This window comes from Ascaphus truei, chromosome 15, assembly GCF_040206685.1.
Source record: "Ascaphus truei isolate aAscTru1 chromosome 15, aAscTru1.hap1, whole genome shotgun sequence".
NCBI classification, from domain to species: Eukaryota; Metazoa; Chordata; class Amphibia; order Anura; family Ascaphidae; genus Ascaphus; species Ascaphus truei.
The window spans coordinates 7303825-7328430 of NC_134497.1; the positions used below are offsets into that span (position 1 = coordinate 7303825).

Genomic DNA, 24606 nt, shown 5'->3' on the forward strand with positions numbered 1-24606 from the left:
CTTTCCAAAATGCCCCTTTAATTGCCCACCAGCCTCTCCCGGTTCTGCTCTGATTATATCCGGCTTGGAGCACTTAACTAAAACTGTATTCCAATAAGCACTGTGGTCACTTATCTTCCAGGCTTCAAAGGGGCCGCCAGCCATTCAGATAAGAGACCCCTGCAAGCAATTAGCAGAATCAGAGCCTGCAAACACACAGCTGATTGGGAAGGGATTTGCATGGATGGACCTTCCAGGGCCGTGACCCATGGGTGACTCTCTCAATGGCCGGGGAACACAAAGGAACCAGGGCACATTGCAGCGCTAATATTTTCACACACCCCAGTAAACAATAAAAAGAGGGGTGGGAATTCAGTGCTGGAAACATGGAGGCAGAAGAGATCAAGGGAGAAGGGTGAGAGGTTCGGTCCCACCGGCGACACTTGGGAATTGTTGTAGAAGCGCTCAAACACATTGCACCTTTTCTGCAAATGTTTACTCCGGAAGGTTATGTGTGTATGTGTGTATGTGTGTATGTGTATGTGTGTATGTATGTACAGTATGTATGCATGTCTTTATTTATATAGCGCCATTTATGTACATAGCACTTCACAGCAGTAATATATGTGACAATCGTATAAATAACACACAAAGGGGAGAAGTGGTTCAAACATAAAAGTAACATTTAGGAAAAGGAGTCCCTGCCCCGAAGAGCTTACAATCTAATTTGTTGGTAGGAAGAACGTACAGAGACAGGAGGAGGGCGTTCTGGTAAGTGCGTCTGCAAGGGGGCCAAGGTTAATGTATGAGGTGTAAATTATCAGCCACGGAGCTACTCCGAGATGTTCAAGTTTAGGGCCGAGAGCCTCAAAAACAGCAAGATAAAAAGTATCACAGGCAGCACAATATGTCACACAGACTGAAGTAAAGAAAAGGGGCTTTGCAGTGATCCAAGTTATAAAGGAGTGGGGGGAACGGACGATAAGAGAGCGCCCCACGCATTACCATATACAAATAAATAATACTTCAGGATGCAATGTAGTGAGGTGAGAAGAGACAAAGGGAACACTCGCTGCTCTTAGCCCGGAAGACGGACTCTACAAGGTATGAACGTGTGTAACCTGTTCTCTGGTCCAGTAAAAAGTATCTTTGTGCTGATGTTTTCTCTTCTCATTTTAACCTGTGAACTGGAAACCTTTCAGCCGGCCACTCCAGGGGATCACAAACCGTAACCCCACTACCCCTGAACAGTAAAAGGCTACTATATTCTAGCCCAGGGGTGGCCAAATCCATTCCTCAAGGGCCACCAACAGGTCAGATTTTCAGGATATCCCTGCTTCAGCACAGGTGGCATTGATTTGAGTCAATTGTGCTGAATCAGAGGTATCCTGAAAACCTGACCTGCTAGCTCTTGAGATCTGGAGTTGGCTACCCCGGTGTAGACCCCACATTGCCATTGGCAGAACCAGCCAGTCCTGGTCCGTATATATATATATATATATATATATATATCTTCCTTTACACAATCCCAAAATGAGTACTCCTGCAGGACTAAACGCAGCCAGGGTGCGAGTGCGGGCTGAGCACGTTACATTAGCTAAGGAACGGGGAACGTCTGCGGGTACCGATGACAATTCTGCATCAATGCACTGAGCAGCCAGGAAAAAAGGCTGAGTAACAAGCGCAGGGGGCGTTACAGCGCAGGGGGCGTTACAGCGCAGGGGGCGTTACAGCGCAGAGGGCGTTACAGCGCAGGGGGCGTTACAGCGCAGGGGGCGTTACAGCGCAGGGGGCGTTACAGCGCAGGGGGCGTTACAGCGCAGAGGGGTACATTACACGGGGCAGAATAGGGGGGGTACATTACACGGGCAGAATAGGAGGGGCACATTACACGGGGCAGAATAGGAGGGGTACATTACACGGGTCAGAATAGGAGGGGTACGTTACACGGGGCAGAATAGGCGGGGTACTTTACACGGGGCAGAATAGGAGGGGTACATTACACGGGGCAGAATAGGAGGGGTACGTTACACGGGGCAGAATAGGAGGGGTACGTTACACGGGGCAGAATAGGAGGGGTACGTTACACGGGGCAGAATAGGAGGGGTACGTTACACGGGGCAGAATAGGAGGGGTACTTTACACGGGGCAGAATAGGAGGGGTACGTTACACGGGGCAGAATAGGAGGGGTACGTTACACGGGGCAGAATAGGAGGGGTACTTTACACGGGGCAGAATAGGGGGGTACTTTACACGGGGCAGAATAGGGGGGGTACATTACACGGGGCAGAATGTGAGGGGTACTTTACACGGGGCAGAATGTGAGGGGTACTTTACACGGGGCAGAATAGGGGGGTACATTACACAGGGCAGAATAGGTGGGGCACATTACACGGGGCAGAATAGGAGGGGTACTTTACACGGGGCAGAATAGGAGGGGTACTTTACACGGGGCAGAATGTGAGGGGCACTTTACACGGGGCAGAATGTGAGGGGTACTTTACACGGGGCAGAATAGGGGGGTACATTACACGGGGCAGAATAGGTGGGGCACATTACACGGGGCAGAATAGGAGGGGTACTTTACACGGGGCAGAATAGGGGGGTACGTTACACGGGGCAGAATAGGGGGGTACATTACACGGGGCAGAATAGGAGGGGCACGTTACACGGGGCAGAATAGGAGGGGCACGTTACACGGGGCAGAATAGGAGGGGTACGTTACACGGGGCAGAATAGGAGGGGTACGTTACACGGGGCAGAATAGGAGGGGTACGTTACACGGGGCAGAATAGGGGGGTACGCTACACGGGGCAGAATAGGAGGGGTACGTTACACGGGGCAGAATAGGAGGGGTACGTTACACGGGGCAGAATAGGAGGGGTACGTTACACGGGGCAGAATAGGGGGGTACGTTACACGGGGCAGAATAGGGGGGTACGTTACACGGGGCAGAATAGGGGGGTACGTTACACGGGGCAGAATAGGAGGGTACATTACACGGGGCAGAATAGGGGGGGTACGTTACACGGGGCAGAATAGGGGGGTACATTACACAGGGCAGAATAGGAGGGGTACTTTACACGGGGCAGAATAGGGGGGTACGTTACACGGGGCAGAATAGGGGGGTACGTTACACGGGGCAGAATAGGGGGGGTACGTTACACGGGGCAGAATAGGGGGGTACGTTACACAGGGCAGAATAGGAGGGGTACTTTACACGGGGCAGAATAGGAGGGGTACTTTACACGGGGCAGAATAGGAGGGGTACATTACACGGGGCAGAATAGGGGGGGTACGTTACACGGGGCAGAATAGGGGGGTACATTACACGGGGCAGAATAGGAGGGGTACTTTACACGGGGCAGAATAGGAGGGGTACTTTACACGGGGCAGAATAGGAGGGGTACATTACACGGATTTTAACTGCCCTGCCACCCAAAGTGGATCAATAGAAAACAAATAATATAAAGCGATTTCCAGTTTAAATAAGAGACCCCTGTGCCCTCAGTGCCCGGGGGGGGGGGGGGTGTTGCAGATGGGTACCTGTATGGTGTGGCTGGGGTCTCCGGAGACAGGTCCCCCCACAAGTTTGCAGTAGAGATCCTCGCTGGCTCTCCCCCCTTCACCCTCCCCACAGGTGGCCGTGGCGGAGACCTTGGTGCCCTCTGCCAGGTTGAAATATGGAGGGTGCAGGCTGTACCCATTAACTCCATCAGTGGGCAGCCCCTGAGCAGAAACCTTCCACGTGAAGCAGAGCAGCATGCAACAGGTCCAGCACCCAGCCATGTCCCGCTCTCACTGGGAGAGTCCAAACCTCAGGAGGTCCCCTGTGTGCGCATTGCTGACTTCTGCAGGGTGAGGGCTGAGAGTCTCTGTGTCTCTGTGTGTCCCTGTGTGTCCCTGTGTCTGTGTCTCTCTGTGTCTCTGTGTGTCCAGGTGTCTCTCTGTGTTCCTGTGTCTCTCTATGTCTCTCTGTCTCTTGCTCTCTGTGTATCTCCTTGTGTCTGTGTCTCTTGCTCTCCTTGTGTCTCTGTGTCCCTCTGTGTTTCTGTGTCCCTGTGTCTCTCTATCCCTGTGTCTCTCTATGTCTCCCTGTCTCTCTCTGTGTATCTCCTTGTGTCTGTGTCTCTTGCTCTCCCTGTGTCTCTCTGTGTTTCTGTGTCTCTCTGTGTCTCTCTGTGTCTCTCTGTGTCTCTCTGTGTTTCTGTGTCTCTCTGTGTTTCTGTGTCTCTCTCTGTGTCTCTCTCTGTGTCTCTCCTTGTGTCTCCAGCTCTCCCCCTAGCTCCTGACTAGCACATTGTACCACAATGGACTTTGGAGCTCACAGGAGGAGGGGCTGGGGGAGCATGAGGCCCCAGGGGATCATTGGGATGATTTCTGCCTCACAGAGCAGGCAGTATGTTACAGAGAGAGGTGTATGTATGTAACCTGTACCATTGTGTTTAAAGATACTGTAAGTGCCTTATATATATAAACCTATATTATAACTATTATTACACATACATATCACTATATATATATTGATGTATGTATGATGTAGCCATAAGTATATTTTTTATTTTTTTATTTATAAACTGTTTTACATGTTAATAATACATTGCGAGTTGCCTGCTGTTTTTAAGTATGTCCTAGGCACAGAGAGATATATATATACATATATCACACACAGGTATTAGTGGCACTCCGCAAAAGTTACATTACCTGCCTGGGTTCAGACTGCAGCACAGGTAAGTATATAAGGGTAATAGGAAGCAGGCTGGGTGCAGCACAGGTAAGTATATAAGTGTAATAGGAAGCAGGCTGGGTGCAGCACAGGTAAGTATATAAGGGTAATAGGAAGCAGGCTGGGTACAGCACAGGTAGGTATATAAGGGTAATAGGAAGCAGGCTGGGTGCAGCACAGGTAGGTATATAAGGGTAATAGGAAGCAGGCTGGGGGCAGCACAGGTAAGTATATAAGGGTAATAGGAAGCAGGCTGGGTGCAGCACAGGTAAGTATATAAGGGTAATAGGAAGCAGGCTGGGTGCAGCACAGGTAAGTATATAATGTAATAGGAAGCAGACTGGGTGCAGCACAGGTAAGTATATAAGGGTAATAGGAAGCAGGCTGGGTGCCGCACAGGTAGGTATATAAGGGTAATAGGAAGCTGGGTGCAGCACAGGTAAGTATATAAGGGTAATAGGAAGCAGGCTGGGTGCAGCACAGGTAAGTATATAAGGGTAATAGGAAGCAGGCTGGGTGCAGCACAGGTAAGTATATAAGGGTAATAGGAAGCAGGCTGGGTGCAGCACAGGTAAGTATATAATGTAATAGGAAGCAGGCTGGGTGCAGCACAGGTAAGTATATAATGTAATAGGAAGCAGGCTGGGTGCAGAGTGCAGCACAGGTAAGTATATAAGGGTAATAGGAAGCAGGCTGGGGGCAGCATAGGTAAGTATATAAGGGTAATAGGAAGCAGGCTGGGTGCAGCACAGGTAAGTATATAAGGGTAATAGGAAGCAGGCTGGGGGCAGCACAGGTAGGTATATAAGGGTAATAGGAAGCAGGCTGGGTGCAGCACAGGTAAGTATATAATGTAATAGGAAGCAGGCTGGGTGCAGAGTGCAGCACAGGTAAGTATATAAGGGTAATAGGAAGCAGGCTGGGTGCAGCATAGGTAAGTATATAAGGCTAATAGGAAGCAGGCTGGGTGCAGCACAGGTAAGTATATAATGTAATAGGAAGCAGGCTGGGTGCAGCACAGGTAAGTATATAATGTAATAGGAAGCAGGCTGGGTGCAGCACAGGTAAGTATATAAGGGTAATAGGAAGCAGGCTGGGGGCAGCATAGGTAAGTATATAAGGGTAATAGGAAGCAGGCTGGGTGCAGCACAGGTAAGTATATAAGGGTAATAGGAAGCAGGCTGGGTGCAGCACAGGTAAGTATATAATGTAATAGGAAGCAGGCTGGGTGCAGCACAGGTAAGTATATAAGGGTAATATGAAGCAGGCTGGGTGCAGCACAGGTAAGTATATAATGTAATAGGAAGCAGGCTGGGTGCAGCACAGGTAAGTATATAAGGGTAATATGAAGCAGGCTGGGTGCAGCACAGGTAAGTATATAATGTAATAGGAAGCAGGCTGGGTGCAGCACAGGTAAGTATATAAGGGTAATATGAAGCAGGCTGGGTGCAGCACAGGTAAGTATATAATGTAATAGGAAGCAGGCTGGGTGCAGCACAGGTAAGTATATAATGTAATAGGAAGCAGGCTGGGTGCAGCACAGGTAAGTATATAAGGGTAATATGAAGCAGGCTGGGTGCAGCACAGGTAAGTATATAATGTAATAGGAAGCAGGCTGGGTGCAGCACAGGTAAGTATATAAGGGTAATAGGAAGCAGGCTGGGTGCAGCACAGGTAAGTATATAATGTAATAGGAAGCAGGCTGGGTGCAGCACAGGTAAGTATATAAGGGTAATAGGAAGCAGGCTGGGTACAGCACAGGTAAGTATATAAGGGTAATAGGAAGCAGGCTGGGTGCAGCACAGGTAAGTATATAAGGGTAATAGGAAGCAGGCTGGGTGCAGCACAGGTAAGTATATAAGGGTAATAGGAAGCAGGCTGGGTGCAGCACAGGTAAGTATATAATGTAATAGGAAGCAGGCTGGGTGCAGCACAGGTAAGTATATAAGGGTAATAGGAAGCAGGCTGGGTGCAGCACAGGTAAGTATATAATGTAATAGGAAGCAGGCTGGGTGCAGCACAGGTAAGTATAAAGGGTAATAGGAAGCAGGCTGGGTGCAGCACAGGTAGGTATATAAGGGTAATAGGAAGCAGGCTGGGTGCAGCACAGGTAAGTATATAAGGGTAATAGGAAGCAGGCTGGGTGCAGCACAGGTAAGTATATAATGTAATAGGAAGCAGGCTGGGTGCAGCACAGGTAAGTATATAATGTAATAGGAAGCAGGCTGGGTGCAGCACAGGTAAGTATATAAGGGTAATATGAAGCAGGCTGGGTGCAGCACAGGTAAGTATATAATGTAATAGGAAGCAGGCTGGGTGCAGCACAGGTAAGTATATAATGTAATAGGAAGCAGGCTGGGTGCAGCACAGGTAAGTATATAAGGGTAATAGGAAGCAGGCTGGGTGCAGCACAGGTAAGTATATAATGTAATAGGAAGCAGGCTGGGTGCAGCACAGGTAAGTATATAAGGGTAATAGGAAGCAGGCTGGGTACAGCACAGGTAGGTATATAAGGGTAATAGGAAGCAGGCTGGGTGCAGCACAGGTAAGTATATAATGTAATAGGAAGCAGGCTGGGTGCAGCACAGGTAAGTATATAAGGGTAATAGGAAGCAGGCTGGGTGCAGCACAGGTAAGTATATAATGTAATAGGAAGCAGGCTGGGTGCAGCACAGGTAAGTATATAAGGGTAATAGGAAGCAGGCTGGGTACAGCACAGGTAGGTATATAAGGGTAATAGGAAGCAGGCTGGGTGCAGCACAGGTAAGTATATAAGGGTAATAGGAAGCAGGCTGGGTGCAGCACAGGTAAGTATATAATGTAATAGGAAGCAGGCTGGGTGCAGCACAGGTAAGTATATAAGGGTAATAGGAAGCAGGCTGGGTGCAGCACAGGTAAGTATATAAGGGTAATAGGAAGCAGGCTGGGTGCAGCACAGGTAGGTATATAAGGGTAATAGGAAGCAGGCTGGGTGCAGCACAGGTAAGTATATAAGGGTAATAGGAAGCAGGCTGGGTGCAGCACAGGTAAGTATATAAGGGTTATAGGAAGCAGGCTGGGTGCAGCACAGGTAAGTATATAATGTAATAGGAAGCAGGCTGGGTGCAGCACAGGTAGTTATATAAGGGTAATAGGAAGCAGGCTGGGTGCAGCACAGGTAAGTATATAATGTAATAGGAAGCAGGCTGGGTGCAGCACATGTAAGTATATAAGGGTAATAGGAAGCAGGCTGGGGGCAGCACAGGTAAGTATATAATGTAATAGGAAGCAGGCTGGGTGCAGCACAGGTAAGTATATAAGGGCAATAGGAAGCAGGCTGGGTGCAGCACAGGTAAGTATATAAGGGTAATAGGAAGCAGGCTGGGTGCAGCACAGGTAAGTATATAAGGGTAATAGGAAGCAGGCTGGGTGCCGCACAGGTAGGTATATAAGGGTAATAGAAGCAGGCTGGGTGCAGCACAGGTAAGTATATAATGTAATAGGAAGCAGGCTGGGTGCAGCACAGGTAGGTATATAAGGGTAATAGGAAGCAGGTTGGGTGCAGCACAGGTAGGTATATAAGGGTAATAGGAAGCAGGCTGGGTGCAGCACAGGTAAGTATATAAGGGTAATAGGAAGCAGGCTTGGTGCAGCACAGGTAGGTATATAAGGGTAATAGGAAGCAGGTTGGGTGCAGCACAGGTAGGTATATAAGGGTAATAGGAAGCAGGCTGGGTGCAGCACAGGTAAGTATATAAGGGTAATAGGAAGCAGGCTGGGTGCAGCACAGGTAAGTATATAAGGGTAATAGGAAGCAGGCTGGGTGCAGCACAGGTAAGTATATAAGGGTAATAGGAAGCAGGCTGGGTGCAGCACAGGTAAGTATATAATGTAATAGGAAGCAGACTGGGTGCAGCACAGGTAAGTATATAAGGGTAATAGGAAGCAGGCTGGGTGCAGCACAGGTAGGTATATAAGGGTAATAGGAAGCAGGTTGGGTGCAGCACAGGTAGGTATATAAGGGTAATAGGAAGCAGGCTGGGTGCAGCACAGGTAAGTATATAAGGGTAATAGGAAGCAGGCTGGGTGCAGCACAGGTAAGTATATAAGGGTAATAGGAAGCAGGCTGGGTGCAGCACAGGTAAGTATATAAGGGTAATAGGAAGCAGGCTGGGTGCAGCACAGGTAAGTATATAATGTAATAGGAAGCAGACTGGGTGCAGCACAGGTAAGTATATAATGTAATAGGAAGCAGGCTGGGTGCAGCACAGGTAGGTATATAAGGGTAATAGGAAGCAGGCTGGGTGCAGCACAGGTAAGTATATAAGGGTAATAGGAAGCAGGCTGGGTGCAGCACAGGTAAGTATATAATGTAATAGGAAGCAGACTGGGTGCAGCACAGTAAGTATATAATGTAATAGGAAGCAGGCTGGGTGCAGCACAGGTAAGTATATAAGGGTAATAGAAAGCAGGCTGGGTGCAGCACAGGTAAGTATATAATGTAATAGAAAGCAGGCTGGGTGCAGCACAGGTAAGTATATAATGTAATAGGAAGCAGGCTGGGTGCAGCACAGGTAAGTATATAATGTAATAGGAAGCAGACTGGGTGCAGCACAGGTAAGTATATAATGTAATAGGAAGCAGGCTGGGTGCAGCACAGGTAAGTATATAAGGGTAATAGGAAGCAGGCTGGGTGCCGCACAGGTACGTATATAAGGGTAATAGAAGCAGGCTGGGTGCAGCACAGGTAAGTATATAATGTAATAGGAAGCAGGCTGGGTGCAGCACAGGTAAGTATATAAGGGTAATAGGAAGCAGGCTGGGTGCAGCACAGGTAAGTATATAAGGGTAATAGGAAGCAGGCTGGGTGTAGCACAGGTAAGTATATAATGTAATAGGAAGCAGGCTGGGTGCAGCACAGGTAAGTATATAAGGGTAATAGGAAGCAGGCTGGGTGCAGCACAGGTAGGTATATAAGGGTAATAGGAAGCAGGCTGGGTGCAGCACAGGTAGGTATATAATGTAATAGGAAGCAGGCTGGGTGCAGCACAGGTAAGTATATAAGGGTAATAGGAAGCAGGCTGGGTGCAGCACAGGTAAGTATATAAGGGTAATAGGAAGCAGGCTGGGTGCAGCACAGGTAAGTATATAAGGGTAATAGGAAGCAGGCTGGGTGCAGCACAGGTAAGTATATAATGTAATAGGAAGCAGGCTGGGTGCAGCACAGGTAAGTATATAAGGGTAATAGGAAGCAGGCTGGGTGCAGCACAGGTAAGTATATAAGGGTAATAGGAAGCAGGCTGGGTGCAGCACAGGTAAGTATATAAGGGTAATAGGAAGCAGGCTGGGTGCAGCACAGGTAAGTATATAATGTAATAGGAAGCAGGCTGGGTGCAGCACAGGTAAGTATATAAGGGTAATAGGAAGCAGGCTGGGTGCAGCACAGGTAGGTATATAAGGGTAATAGGAAGCAGGCTGGGTGCAGCACAGGAAAGTATATAAGGGTAATAGGAAGCAGGCTGGGTGCAGCACAGGTAAGTATATAATGTAATAGGAAGCAGGCTGGGTGCAGCACAGGTAGGTATATAAGGGTAATACGAAGCAGGCTGGGTGCAGCACAGGTAAGTATATAAGGGTAATAGGAAGCAGGCTGGGTGCAGCACAGGTAAGTATATAAGGGTTATAGGAAGCAGGCTGGGTGTAGCACAGGTAAGTATATAATGTAATAGGAAGCAGGCTGGGTGCAGCACAGGTAGGTATATAAGGGTAATAGGAAGCAGGCTGGGTGCAGCACAGGTAAGTATATAAGGGTAATATGAAGCAGGCTAGGTGCAGCACAGGTAAGTATATAATGTAATAGGAAGCAGGCTGGGTGCAGCACAGGTAGGTATATAAGGGTAATAGGAAGCAGGCTGGGTGCAGCACAGGTAAGTATATAAGGGTAATAGGAAGCAGGCTGGGTGCAGCACAGGTAGGTATATAAGGGTAATAGGAAGCAGGCTGGGTGCAGCACAGGTAAGTATATAATGTAATAGGAAGCAGGCTGGGTGCAGCACAGGTAAGTATATAATGTAATAGGAAGCAGGCTGGGTGCAGCATAGGTAGGTATATAAGGGTAATAGGAAGCAGGCTGGGTGCAGCACAGGTAGGTATATAAGGGTAATAGGAAGCAGGCTGGGTGCAGCACAGGTAGGTATATAAGGGTAATAGGAAGCAGGCTGGGTGCAGCACAGGTAAGTATATAAGGGTAATAGGAAGCAGGCTGGGTGCAGAACAGGTAAGTATATAAGGGTAATAGGAAGCAGGCTGGGTGCAGCACAGGTAAGTATATAATGTAATAGGAAGCAGGCTGTGTGCAGCACAGGTAGGTATATAAGGGTAATAGGAAGCAGGCTGGGTGCAGCACAGGTAGGTATATAATGTAATAGGAAGCAGGCTGGGTGCAGCACAGGTAAGTATATAAGGGTAATAGGAAGCAGGCTGGGTGCAGCACAGGTAAGTATATAAGGGTAATAGGAAGCAGGCTGGGTGCAGCACAGGTAGGTATATAAGGGTAATAGGAAGCAGGCTGGGTGCAGCACAGGTAAGTATATAATGTAATAGGAAGCAGGCTGGGTGCAGCACAGGTAAGTATATAAGGGTAATAGGAAGCAGGCTGGGTGCAGCACAGGTAGGTATATAAGGGTAATAGGAAGCAGGCTGGGTGCAGCACAGGTAAGTATATAAGGGTAATAGGAAGCAGGCTGGGTGCAGCACAGGTAAGTATATAAGGGTAATAGGAAGCAGGCTGGGTGCAGAACAGGTAAGTATATAAGGGTAATAGGAAGCGGGCTGGGTGCAGCACAGGTAAGTATATAAGGGTAATAGGAAGCAGGCTGGGTGCAGCACAGGTAGGTATATAAGGGTAATAGGAAGCAGGCTGGGTGCAGCACAGGTAGGTATATAATGTAATAGGAAGCAGGCTGGGTGCAGCACAGGTAGGTATATAAGGGTAATAGGAAGCAGGATGGGTGTAGCACAGGTAAGTATATAAGGGTAATAGGAAGCAGGATGGGTGTAGCACAGGTAGGTATATAATGTAATAGGAAGCAGGCTGGGTGCAGCACAGGTAGGTATATAAGGGTAATAGGAAGCAGGATGGGTGTAGCACAGGTAGGTATATAATGTAATAGGAAGCAGGCTGGGTGCAGCACAGGTAGGTATATAAGGGTAATAGGAAGCAGGATGGGTGTAGCACAGGTAGGTATATAATGTAATAGGAAGCAGACTGGGTGCAGCACAGTAAGTATATAATGTAATAGGAAGCAGGCTGGGTGCAGCACAGGTAGGTATATAAGGGTAATAGGAAGCAGGCTGGTATATAAGGGTAAGCGAGTCGAGGCCCCCGTCTCTGAGAACAATGAGAGTTTGAAGCAGGAACCTGGATCCAATCTCAGTGTCAGCTCCTTGCGACCTTGGGCACCATGAAATCGATTGTAGTGACGCGTGCCTGCGAAAAATTGCGCAGTGCTGCGTACGCGGTTATCGCTATACAAGAACAAACAACAATGATTAATATTATTACAAGAGAGGGGAGCCCTGCATCAAAGAGCAGAAGGTATACTTATTACATGTTGGCACACTTATTACATGTTGGCACACTTATTACATGTTGGCACACTTATTACATGTTGGCACACATTTAAAGGTTGTTTGCAATGTTTGTTTTCTGAATGATCACTTCCATCCGCTGATCCGGACGCTTTCGGGCTAAATAAACTTCAATGGGAACTTCTGTCCGAAAACGGCTCGATTGTGGAGAACCGACTACGCCCCTTCACCTCGTAACAAGGGGCTGGATAGGGGGTTGATGGCGGTAAAGCTGTTCATTTATACAGCAAACCCCTAATCTTAGTGTTTCCAAACCTGCGGGACTGCGCCCCAAAGACACGGGGACGCAGACTGACAGAACGCAGACGCTGGGAGTTATAGACAAGGGCGAACGTGGCGTGACGCGAGCGACGGAGACAGAGAAACGGTTGTTTTACCGCATGAATAACTCGATACATTCCTCTACGTGGGGTCTTTATTCCATTACAAGGGATTATCCGGGAACACAAACCTGGGTTCAGCTTTCTCTGGGCCCCAAATACAGAAGGAGGTTCCAAAGGCGACGCCAATGCCTGTGAGGGAGACCGCTGGCGAGTCTCCCGGAGGGGCCGGAATACTGCAGCCGATGTGAACGTGTTGCTACCCGAGAGGGAGGACGGACGGACAGGAAGGGAGTTCCAGGATTTTCAGTCTTCCTGCAGGAATAGCGCAGGCGTTTGCTCGGGTCAAGTAACCACATGAAATCTCAAGTGGTTTAACCCCTCGGCTGCCACAGCGGTGCCGTGCTGAAGTAGAAAACATGATCGCCGCTGCAAATTGCCACCGCTTAACCCCGTCGCTGCCGGAAGGGCCTGCAACACCAAGTTCAGTTTGCGTTCATAGGTCAACGGCAAATAAAAATCCCACGTTGTGAGCACATTCAAACAGGTCGGCAACCCTGCCCTGCCCCATTATCTCTTAGCATATACAATGCTTCCACTGCCGCCAGGGATTCTGGGTAGTGACATGAGAATGAGCACACAGTGTGTCATCTTTTTGCTTCTTGTCCATTTTAACATGGGACCCTTATAAGCTTCTGTCTGCCGTATTACACAGCTTGTACAGCACAGCCGGGGTTAAAGAAGTGTAGAGCCAGTAACCCTACTCACAGACGGCCGTTCTGACCTTTTTGGGTGTCGGTGTGAGCTCGGTTACTGGCGGTCTCATTCTAGGGCTAGAAGATATCGTTTTTGATAAAATAAACACAATTATATCCTAAAAACACCCTTTTGGGGAAAAGTGATTGAGAAGAGGAATGAACAGAAGATATTGTGTTAGGTTCCATGTATGAGTGTGATGGGTGGGAGGTAAAACCTTCTCCAGGTGGGTGATGGAGAACCCACCCTACCCCTGCGTGGGAATGAGTGGGAGGTAAAACCTTTTCCAGGTGTGTGATGGAGAACCCACCCTACCCCTGCGTGGGAATGAATGGAGAACCCACCCTACCCCTGCGTGAGAATGAGTGGGAGGTAAAACCTTCTCCAGGTGGGTGATGGAGAACCCGCACTACCCCTGCGTGGGAATGAGGGGGAGGTAAAACCTTCTCCAGGTGGGTGATGGAGAACCCACCCTACCCCTGCGTGGGAAAGAGTGTGATGGGTGGGAGGTAAAACCTTCTCCAGGTGGGTGATGGAGAACCCACATTTCCCCTGCGTGGGAATGAGTGTGATGGGTGGGAAGTAAAACCTTCTCCAGGTGGGTGATGGAGAACCCGCACTACCCCTGCGTGGGAATGAGCGGGAGGTAAAACCTTCTCCAGGTGGGTGATGGAGAACCCACCCTACCCCTGCGTGGGAATGAGTGGGAGGTAAAACCTCCAGGTGGGTGATGGAGAACCCACACTTCCCCTGCGTGGGAATGAGTGTGATGGGTGGGAGGTAAAACCTTCTCCAGGTGTGTGATGGGGAAACCACACTTCCCCTGCGTGGGAATGAGTGTGATGGGTGGGAGGTAAAACTTTCTCCAGGTGGGTGATGGAGAACCCACCCTACCCCTGCGTGGGAATGAGTGTGATGGGTGGGAGGTAAAACCTTCTCCAGGTGGGTGATGGAGAACACACCCTACCCCTGCGTGGGAATGAGTGGGAGGTAAAACCTTCTCCAGGTGGGTGATGGAGAACCCACACTTCCCCTGCGTGGGAATGAGTGGGAGGTAAAACCTTCTCCAGGTGGGTGATGGAGAACCCACCCTACCCCTGCGTGGGAATGAGTGGGAGGTAAAATCTTCTCCAGGTGGGTGATGGAGAACCCACACTTCCCCTGCGTGGGAATGAGTGTGATGGGTGGGAGGTAAAACCTTCTCCAGGTGGGTGATGGAGAACCCGCACTACCCCTGCGTGGGAATGAGTGTGATGGGTGGGAGGTAAAACCTTCTCCAGGTGGGTGATGGAGAACCCGCACTACCCCTGCGTGGGAATGAGTGTGATGGGTGGGAGGTAAAACCTTCTCCAGGTGTGTGATGGAGAACCCGCACTACCCCTGCGTGGGAATGAGTGTGATGGGTGGAAGGTAAAACCTTCTCCAGGTGGGTGATGGAGAACCCGCACTTCCCCTGCGTGGGAATGAGTGTGATGGGTGGGAGGTAAAACCTTCTCCAGGTGGGTGATGGAGAACCCGCACTACCCCTGCGTGGGAATGAGTGGGAGGTAAAACCTTCTCCAGGTGGGTGAAGGAGAACCCGCACTTCCCCTGCGTGGGAATGAGTGTGATGGGTGGGAGGTAAAACCTTTTCCAGGTGGGTGATGGAGAATCCACACTTCCCCTGCGTGGGAATGAGTGGGAGGTAAAACCTTCTCCAGGTGGGTGATGGAGAACCCACCCTACCCCTGCGGGGGAATGAGTGTGATGGGTGGGAGGTAAAACCTTCTCCAGGTGGGTGATGGAGAACCCACCCTACCCCTGCGGGGGAATGAGTGTGATGGGTGGGAGGTAAAACCTTCTCCAGGTGGGTGATGGAGAACTCACCCAGCCCCTGTGTGGGAATGAATGTGATGGGTGGGAGGTAAAACCTTCTCCAGGTGATGGAGAACCCACCCTACCCCTGCGTGGGAATGAGTGGGAGGTAAAACCTCCAGGTGGGTGATGGAGAACCCACACTTCCCCTGCGTGGGAATGAGTGTGATGGGTGGGAGGTAAAACCTCCAGGTGTGTGATGGAGAACCCGCACTACCCCTGCGTGGGAATGAGTGTGATGGGTGGGAGGTAAAACCTTCTCCAGGTGGGTGATGGAGAACCCGCACTTCCCCTGCGTGGGAATGAGTGTGATGGGTGGGAGGTAAAACCTTCTCCAGGTGGATGATGGAGAACCCGCACTACCCCTGCGTGGGAATGAGTGGGAGGTAAAACCTTCTCCAGGTGGGTGATGGAGAACCCGCACTTCCCCTGCGTGGGAATGAGTGTGATGGGTGGGAGGTAAAACCTTTTCCAGGTGGGTGATGGAGAATCCACACTTCCCCTGTGTGGGAATGAGTGGGAGGTAAAACCTTCTCCAGGTGGGTGATGGAGAACCCACCCTACCCCTGCGGGGGAATGAGTGTGATGGGTGGGAGGTAAAACCTTCTCCAGGTGGGTGATGGAGAACCCACCCTACCCCTGCGGGGGAATGAGTGTGATGGGTGGGAGGTAAAACCTTCTCCAGGTGAGTGATGGAGAACTCACCCAGCCCCTGTGTGGGAATGAATGTGATGGGTGGGAGGTAAAACCTTCTCCAGGTGGGTGATGGAGAACCCACCCTACCCCTGCGTGGGAATGAGTGTGATGGGTGGGAGGTAAAACCTTCTCCAGGTGGGTGAAACCCCTGAGCAGATGGAAATAACTTCCACAGGGAGATGTAATTGAATGAACGAGACGGCGGCACTTAGCAGCGAATGAGCGGCAGATGTAACCTGCACTGGGTGAATGATTTGTGGGACCCTCCAGCACGAAGGGTGTTAATAACCCCCCCCACCGCCCCTCACAGGCTCTGGTTACAGAACTGGCTCTGCCGGCTGGAGCACAGCTGCCCGCTTGGCGCTGAGCTGGCTGGCATACTCATGACATCATGGTTTGGTGTGGGAGAGGGGTTAGGGTGCAGCAGTCAGGGTTCTGTGACGATGAGATGAGACGGTTACGTCCCAGGTGTTCAGTGTAATCAGTTAGTATGTGAGTTTATGTTTATTTAGATAGCACCCACAGCTGAACTCAGCGCTTTACAAGAGAGACAATACAGTACAGGGAATTCTAATACAATAAGTATCAGACAATAGGAAATACAATCCCTGCCCCGGGGAATGGAAATATAAGCATTTTTCTGGCTGTTACTTGTGACTCCGTATTTATTCTTTATAGACATATTTTGCAAACACGGCTGTGAAACCTCACAAGTCTCTTCTCCCTGACTCATTAGATACAGTGGCCCATGTCTACTAAGCAATCTTCTACCATAAGACGCCTTTCAGCCCATGGAAGTCTTCCAGTGCCGGGAAGATGTCTTAAGGCAGAAGGTGGCTTAGTAGATATGGGCCAATGTATTATCGATTGCCCTGGCAGGGTACACAGCTGTTTGACCACTGGAATCAGGCAGTTACAATACAATAAGTGCCCTGAAGAGCTTACACTCTAATATTAGACCCCAAGGGGGGTATCAGATGTTGCACACTGGAGCATTGATGCAAAACCGACACGAATTGCCTCATTTTAACACTGCGTCAGTGCGCCATGAGCGTTTCGGGGCGCGATTATGGGAAGAGAGAGCGCAACATTATAATGAAATTGATCTAAAGTTGCGCCTGTAACCGGCACGTTTTCCGCTCTCTTCGCCAGGTTTAGGTGACAGACGCCTCTACTCCAGGGATGTGCGCCAAAGGACGATAATAACAATGTATACATATGTCGCCGCCGCCGCTCGCAAACTGACGCAGATGCACCGTGTTTGGAGCAAACTGCACAATTTTTTATACATACCCCCCCCCCCAAAGTGACAGCAGGTCTAATGGAACAGAGTCTGCAAGCAGAGCCTCCCACTTCAGAGGCTAGGGGCTGCTTCCTCCCCGTAGATTTCAGATCCGCGTTCCGCAGTGTATTATTTCTCAGTCCTCCGCTCGCCTCCCTGGTACCAGTTACACACAGGTCCGGGTCACTGCACCCCTAACAGCAGTCACAATCCCGCTGCCAGTGTAACCCCTTCCTCCCCAGGACATATTCACACTGCCCAGCGTCCTGAGTCCTAATACCGTCAGCACCTTTCACAGGGCATTAGTCAAAGTTATAGCTGCAAAAAATGTGTGTTCAAAATGACGTCAACCTCCCTCTTTAACCCCGCTCACGTTTCAATGCGAAATCCTGCAATCTTTTTCCATTGCGGAGAAAGGCCGATTTACAAATATTTTGTTTGTGGGTGCTCATAAAAATGGCTGCCGTTGTGCTTTCCTAAACCAAGCACTTCTGCACTATTCCTTTCTGAAAATAGTATGCATTATTTATCCCGGTGTAAGTCGGCAACCATTTTCAGTTAGGGTTTCAGATCTAAAGATCTCAAGCAGGCCACAGATCACGGGTGGTGAACGGAAGTACTCAAGGGCCACCGGCAGGCCAGGTTTTAAGGATATCCCTGCTACAGCACAGGTGGGCCACTGATTGGGCCACCTGTGCTGAAGCAGGGATAGACTGAAAGCCTGACCTGTTGGGCCAATGAGGACTGGAGTTGGCCAACCCTGCCTTAAATTGTGAAACAAGCGGAGAAGATGTTACATAGCCGAGTGCTTTCTTTTTATCCCATCGTCATGCCACAGATTGGGGCTGCAGCGATAAGGTTCCAATTATTTCTATAGGTGTGCAATGTGTTGCAGACATCTCTGGCAGAGAAGGGGTTAAAGTGCTTATCCCAGTAAATATTCACCCCAACATATCACTGGTGCAGGGGCTGTCAGTGGGACCTGGGGGAAGTGAATATTAGGGAACATGCCCCCCCCCCCCCCCAACCCCATCTTCCCCAACCCTCGGCGGCCACTTAAAATAGAACTGGTACGTGGTGGCATCTTTCACAGCCAAGCGCTCTGAGCTTGATAAGCAGGTGTTGTTATAAACAGAGACCAAACCAGCCACTCTGCAGTGTGTCCTTGTTTCCATAGCTCCCCTCCTGCGCTGATAAATACAGTACTGCCCACTCCTCTCCTGCGCTGATCAATACAGTACTGCCCGCTCCTCTCCTGTGCTAATACATACAGTACTGCCCGCTCCTCTCCTGCGCTGATACATACAGTACTGCCCGCTCCTCTCCTGCGCTGATACAGTACTGCCCGCTCCTCTCCTGTGCTAATACATACAGTACTGCCCGCTCCCCTCCTGCGCTGATACATACAGTACTGCCCGCTCCTCTCCTGTGCTGATAAATACAGTACTGCCCGCTCCTCTCCTGTGCTAATACATACAGTACTGCCCGCTCCCCTCCTGCGCTGATAAATACAGTACTGCCCGCTCCTCTCCTGCACTGATATATACAGTACTGCCCGCTCCTCTCCTGTGCTAATACATACAGTACTGCCCGCTCCTCTCCTGCGCTGATACATACAGTACTGCCCGCTCCTCTCCTGCGCTGATACAGTACTGCCCGCTCCCCTCCTGCGCTGATAAATACAGTACTGCCCACTCCTCTCCTGTGCTGATAAATACAGTACTGCCCGCTCCCCTCCTGCGCTGATAAATACAGTACTGCCCGCTCCTCTCCTGCGCTGATACATACAGTGCTGCCCGCTCCTCTCCTGCGCTGATAAATACAGTACTGCCCGCTCCCCTCCTGCGCTGATAAATACAGTACTGCCCGCTCCCCTCCTGTGCTGATACATACAGTACTGCCCGCTCCCCTCCTGCGCTGATAAATACAGTACTGCCCGCTCCCCTCCTGCGCTGATAAATAAAGTACTGCGCGCTCCTCTCCTGCGCTGCGCTGATAAATACAGTACTGCCCGCTCCCCTCCTGCGCTGATAAATACAGTACTGCCCGCTCCCCTCCTGCGCTGATACATACAGTACTGCCCGCTCCTCTCCTGCGCTGATAAATACAGTACTGCCCGCTCCCCTCCTGCGCTGATACATACAGTACTGCCCGCTGCTCTCCTGTGCTGATACATACAGTACTGCCCGCTCCCCTCCTGCGCTGATAAATACAGTACTGCCCGCTCCTCTCCTGCGCTGATACATACAGTACTGCCCGCTCCTCTCCTGTGCTGATAAATACAGTACTGCCGGCTCCCCTCCTGCGCTGATAAATACAGTACTGCCCGCTCCTCTCCTGCGCTGATACATACAGTACTGCCCGCTCCTCTCCTGCGCTGATAAATACAGTACTGACCGCTCCTCTCCTGCGCTGATAAATACAGTACTGCCCGCTCCTCTCCTGCGCTGATACATACAGTACTGCCCGCTCCTCTCCTGCCCTGATAAATACAGTACTGCCCGCTCCCCTCCTGTGCTGATGCATACAGTACTGCCCGCTCCTCTCCTGTGCTGATACATACAGTACTGCCCGCTCCTCTCCTGCACTGATAAATACAGTACTGCCCGCTCCTCTCCTGTGCTGATACATACAGTACTGCCCGCTCCTCTCCTGTGCTGATACATACAGTACTGCCCGCTCCCCTCCTGCGCTGATAAATACAGTACTGCCCGCTCCTCTCCTGCGCTGATACATACAGTACTGCCCGCTCCTCTCCTGTGCTGATACATACAGTACTGCCCGCTCCTCTCCTGCGCTGATAAATACAGTACTGCCCGCTCCTCTCCTGCGCTGATAAATACAGTACTGCCCGCTCCCCTCCTGCGCTGATACATACAGTACTGCCCGCTCCTCTCCTGCGCTGATACATACAGTACTGCCCGCTCCTCTCCTGCGCTGATACATACAGTACTGCCCGCTCCTCTCCTGCGCTGATACATACAGTACTGCCCGCTCCTCTCCTGCGCTGATAAATACAGTACTGCCCGCTCCTCTCCTGCGCTGATAAATACAGTACTGCCCGCTCCTCTCCTGCGCTGATACATACAGTACTGCCCGCTCCTCTCCTGCGCTGATAAATACAGTACTGCCCGCTCCTCTCCTGCGCTGATACATACAGTACTGCCCGCTCCTCTCCTGCGCTGATAAATACAGTACTGCCCGCTCCTCTCCTGCGCTGATAAATACAGTACTGCCCGCTCCTCTCCTGCGCTGATAAATACAGTACTGCCCGCTCCTCTCCTGCGCTGATAAATACAGTACTGCCCGCTCCTCTCCTGCGCTGATAAATACAGTACTGCCCGCTCCTCTCCTGCGCTGATACATACAGTACTGCTCACTCCTCTCCTGCACTGATATATACAGTACTGCCCGCTCCTCTCCTGTGCTGATAAATACAGTACTGCCCGCTCCTCTCCTGCGCTGATAAATACAGTACTGCCCGCTCCTCTCCTGTGCTGATAAATACAGTACTGCCCGCTCCTCTCCTGTGCTGATAAATACAGTACTGCCCGCTCCTCTCCTGTGCTGATAAATACAGTACTGCCCGCTTCCCTCCTGTGCTGATAAATACAGTACTGCCCGCTCCTCTCCTGCGCTGATAAATACAGTACTGCCCGCTCCTCTCCTGCGCTGATAAATACAGTACTGCCCGCTCCTCTCCTGCGCTGATACATACAGTACTGCCCGCTCCTCTCCTGTGCTGATACATACAGTACTGCCCGCTCCTCTCCTGCGCTGATACATACAGTACTGCCCGCTCCTCTCCTGCGCTGATACATACAGTACTGCCCGCTCCTCTCCTGCGCTGATACATACAGTACTGCCCGCTCCTCTCCTGCGCTGATAAATACAGTACTGCCCGCTCCTCTCCTGCGCTGATAAATACAGTACTGCCCGCTCCCCTCCTGTGCTGATACATACAGTACTGCCCACTCCCCTCCTGCGCTGATAAATACAGTACTGCCCGCTCCTCTCCTATGCTGATACATACAGTACTGCCCGCTCCTCTCCTATGCTGATACATACAGTACTGCCCGCTCCTCTCCTGCGCTGATAAATACAGTACTGCCCGCTCCTCTCCTGCGCTGATAAATACAGTACTGCCCGCTCCTCTCCTGCGCTGATAAATACAGTACTGCCCGCTCCCCTCCTGTGCTGATACATACAGTACTGCCCACTCCCCTCCTGCGCTGATAAATACAGTACTGCCCGCTCCTCTCCTGTGCTGATACATACAGTACTGCCCGCTCCTCTCCTGCACTGATACATACAGTACTGCCCGCTCCTCTCCTGCGCTGATATACAGTACTGCCCACTCCCCTCCTGCGCTGATAAATACAGTACTGCCCGCTCCTCTCCTGCGCTGATACATACAGTACTGCCCGCTCCTCTCCTGTGCTGATACATACAGTACTGCCCGCTCCTCTCCTGCGCTGATATACAGTACTGCCCACTCCCCTCCTGCGCTGATAAATACAGTACTGCCCGCTCCTCTCCTGTGCTGATAAATACAGTACTGCCCGCTCCTCTCCTGCGCTGATAAATACAGTACTGCCCGCTCCTCTCCTGCACTGATAAATACAGTACTGCCCGCTCCTCTACTGTGCTGATAAATACAGTACTGCCCGCTCCTCTCCTGTGCTGATACATACAGTACTGCCCGCTCCTCTCCTGCGCTGATACATACAGTACTGCCCGCTCCTCTCCTGTGCTGATAAATACAGTACTGCCCGCTCCTCTCCTGCGCTGATATACAGTACTGCCCACTCCCCTCCTGCGCTGATAAATACAGTACTGCCCGCTCCTCTCCTGTGCTGATAAATACAGTACTGCCCGCTCCTCTCCTGCGCTGATAAATACAGTACTGCCCGCTCCTCTCCTGCACTGATAAATACAGTACTGCCCGCTCCTCTACTGTGCTGATAAATACAGTACTGCCCGCTCCTCTCCTGTGCTGATACATACAGTACTGCCCGCTCCTCTCCTGCGCTGATACATACAGTACTGCCCGCTCCTCTCCTGCGCTGATACATACAGTACTGCCCGCTCCTCTCCTGTGCTGATAAATACAGTGCTGCCCGCTCCTCTCCTGTGCTGATACATACAGTACTGCCCGCTCCCCTCCTGCGCTGATCACTAGTTCCCTGTGTAAGAAGAGAAGTGGGTCAGTAGTCACTAGAACGGCAGCATTAGCCAACTGACCGGAACGGGGAAAAGCTGCTACGCACGAGCACGGCTGCAACATCCCTCCTGCCTGTGCACTATATATACATACTGGCTGATATACCCGGCGTTGCCCGGGCGTGGAAGGGCAGGGGGCATGGAGTGGAAGGGCGGGGGGGGGGGGCGTGGAAGGGCGGGGCGTGGTTCAAGGGGCGGGGAGGGCAGGGGGGCGGGGGGGCAAAGGGCAGGGAGGGGCGGGGGGGGGGGGGCAAAGGGCAGGGAAGGGCGAGGGGGCAAAGGGCAGGGAGGGGCGGGGGGGCTAAGGACAGGGAGGGGCAAAAGGGAAAGGAGGGGCAAAAGGGAACGGAGGGGCAAAAGGGAAGGGAGGGGCAAAAGGGAAGGGAGGGGCAAAAGGAAAGGGAGGGGCAAACGGAAAGGGAGGGGCAAAAGGAAAGGGAGGGGCGGGGGTGGCAAAGGGCAGGGCGGGGGTGGCAAAGGGCAGGGAGGGGCAGGGGTGGCAAAGGGCAGGGAGGGGCAAGGGTGGCAAAGGGAAGGGAGGGGGGGGGGTGGCAAAGGGCAGGGAGGGGCGGGGGTGCCAAAGGGCAGGGAGGGCAAGGGTGCCAAAGGGCAGGGAGGGCAAGGGTGCCAAAGGGCAGGGAGGTGTGGGGGGGCCAAAGGGCAGGGAGGGGTGGGGGGGCCAAAGGGCAGGGAGGGGTGGTGGGGCCAAAGGGCAGGGAGGGGCGGGGGGGGCAAAGGGCAGGGAGGGGCGGGGGGGCAAAGGGCAGGGAGGGGCGGGGGGCCAAAGGGCAGGGAGGGAGGGGGGCAATGGGCAGGGGGGGCATGAGGGCAGGGAGGGAGGGGGGCAAAGGGCAGGGGGGGCAAGAGGGCAGGGAGGGAGGGGGGCAAAGGGGGGGCAAGAGGGCAGGGAGGGAGGGGGGCAAGAGGGCAGGGAGTGGGGCAAGAGGGCAGGGAGGGAGGGGGCAAGAGGGCAGGGAGGGAGGGGGCAAGAGGCCAAAGGGCAGGGGGGCAAAGGGCAGGGTGGCAAAGGGCAGGGGGCAAAGGGAAAAAGGGCAGGGGGAGGGAGGGCAGAGGGGAAAAGGGCAGGGGGCAAAGGGCAGGGGTCAAAGGGCAGGGGGCAAAGGGCAGGGGGCAAAGGGCAGGGAGAGGGAGGGCAGAGGGCAGGTGGAGGGAGGGCAGGGGCAAGGGCAGGGGGCAAAGGTCAGGGGGAGGGAGGGCAGGGGGCAAAGGGCATTGGGAGGGAGGTCAGGGGGGGCAAAGGGCATTGGGAGGGAGGGCAGGGGGGGCAAAGGGCAGGGGGAGGGAGGGCACGTGGGGGCAAAGAGCAGGGGGAGGGAGGGCAGGGGGGGCAAAGGGCAGGGGGAGGGAGGGCAGGGGGGCAAAGGGCAGGGGGAGGGAGGGCAGGGGGACTGAGGGCAGGGGGGGAAAAGGGCAGGGGGAGTCAGGGACGCGTAAAATAACCCATCGTTTCCTCACCTTGCACACGGCCGTGCTCCTCTTCCTCTGGGTCCCGGCCGCCCTCCTCCTCCACCTCGGGCTCCTCCGCGGCAAGGCTGAGACGCTCCGGTGAGGAGGTGCTGCGCCTCTCACGGGGAGAGGCGGAGACAGCCGGAGGAGAGGCGGAGACAGCCGGAGGAGCAGCCTGTGTGAGGGAGAGCCGCGTGCTCTGTGTGTGTGGCGGGGGGGGGGGGGGGGGGGGACAGGGAGAGGCCTGTGTGAGGGAGAGCCGCGTGCTCTGTGTGTGTGGCGGGGGGGGACGGGGAGAGGCCGGTGTGAGGGAGAGCCGCGTGCTTTGTGTGTGTGGCGGGGGGGGGGGGGTGATGGAGAGCGCCGGGTGAGGGAGTGGCCTATGGGTGGTGAGGTGAGGGTCCCCCGCTGTGTCCCGGGTGCTCGCTCCGCTCCCCCGCTGACTGTAGCGGCGCCGGGAGGGGGGGGTCTGGGGGAGGAGGAAAAAGCGCGGGAAACCCGGGGAGAGGAGGTGCGCGCGGGTCCCGATGAGAGCCGCGCAGTGTGTGTGTTTTGTGTGTTTTTTGGACCTTTGGCCCGTCACTCCGCCTCAGGCCAATGAGAGGTGTGGGGGGCGGGCCAAGGGGGTGGTGTGAGTGTGTGAGGCCAATGAGAGGTGTGCGGGGGCGGGCGG

General features: G+C 52.3%; 1 protein-coding gene across 1 annotated transcript in view; it reads right to left on the minus strand.

The window, feature by feature from the left end:
* LAMA5 (laminin subunit alpha 5) overlaps window positions 1-4252 on the minus strand; it is a 161139-nt gene extending 156887 nt beyond the window's left edge. Inside the window, 1 exon segment of the mRNA XM_075571418.1 lies at window positions 3527-4252. Coding sequence (XP_075427533.1) covers window positions 3527-3769 — 243 coding nt within the window. The 5' untranslated portion in view covers window positions 3770-4252.
* Window positions 4253-24606: the final 20354 nt, after the last annotated feature.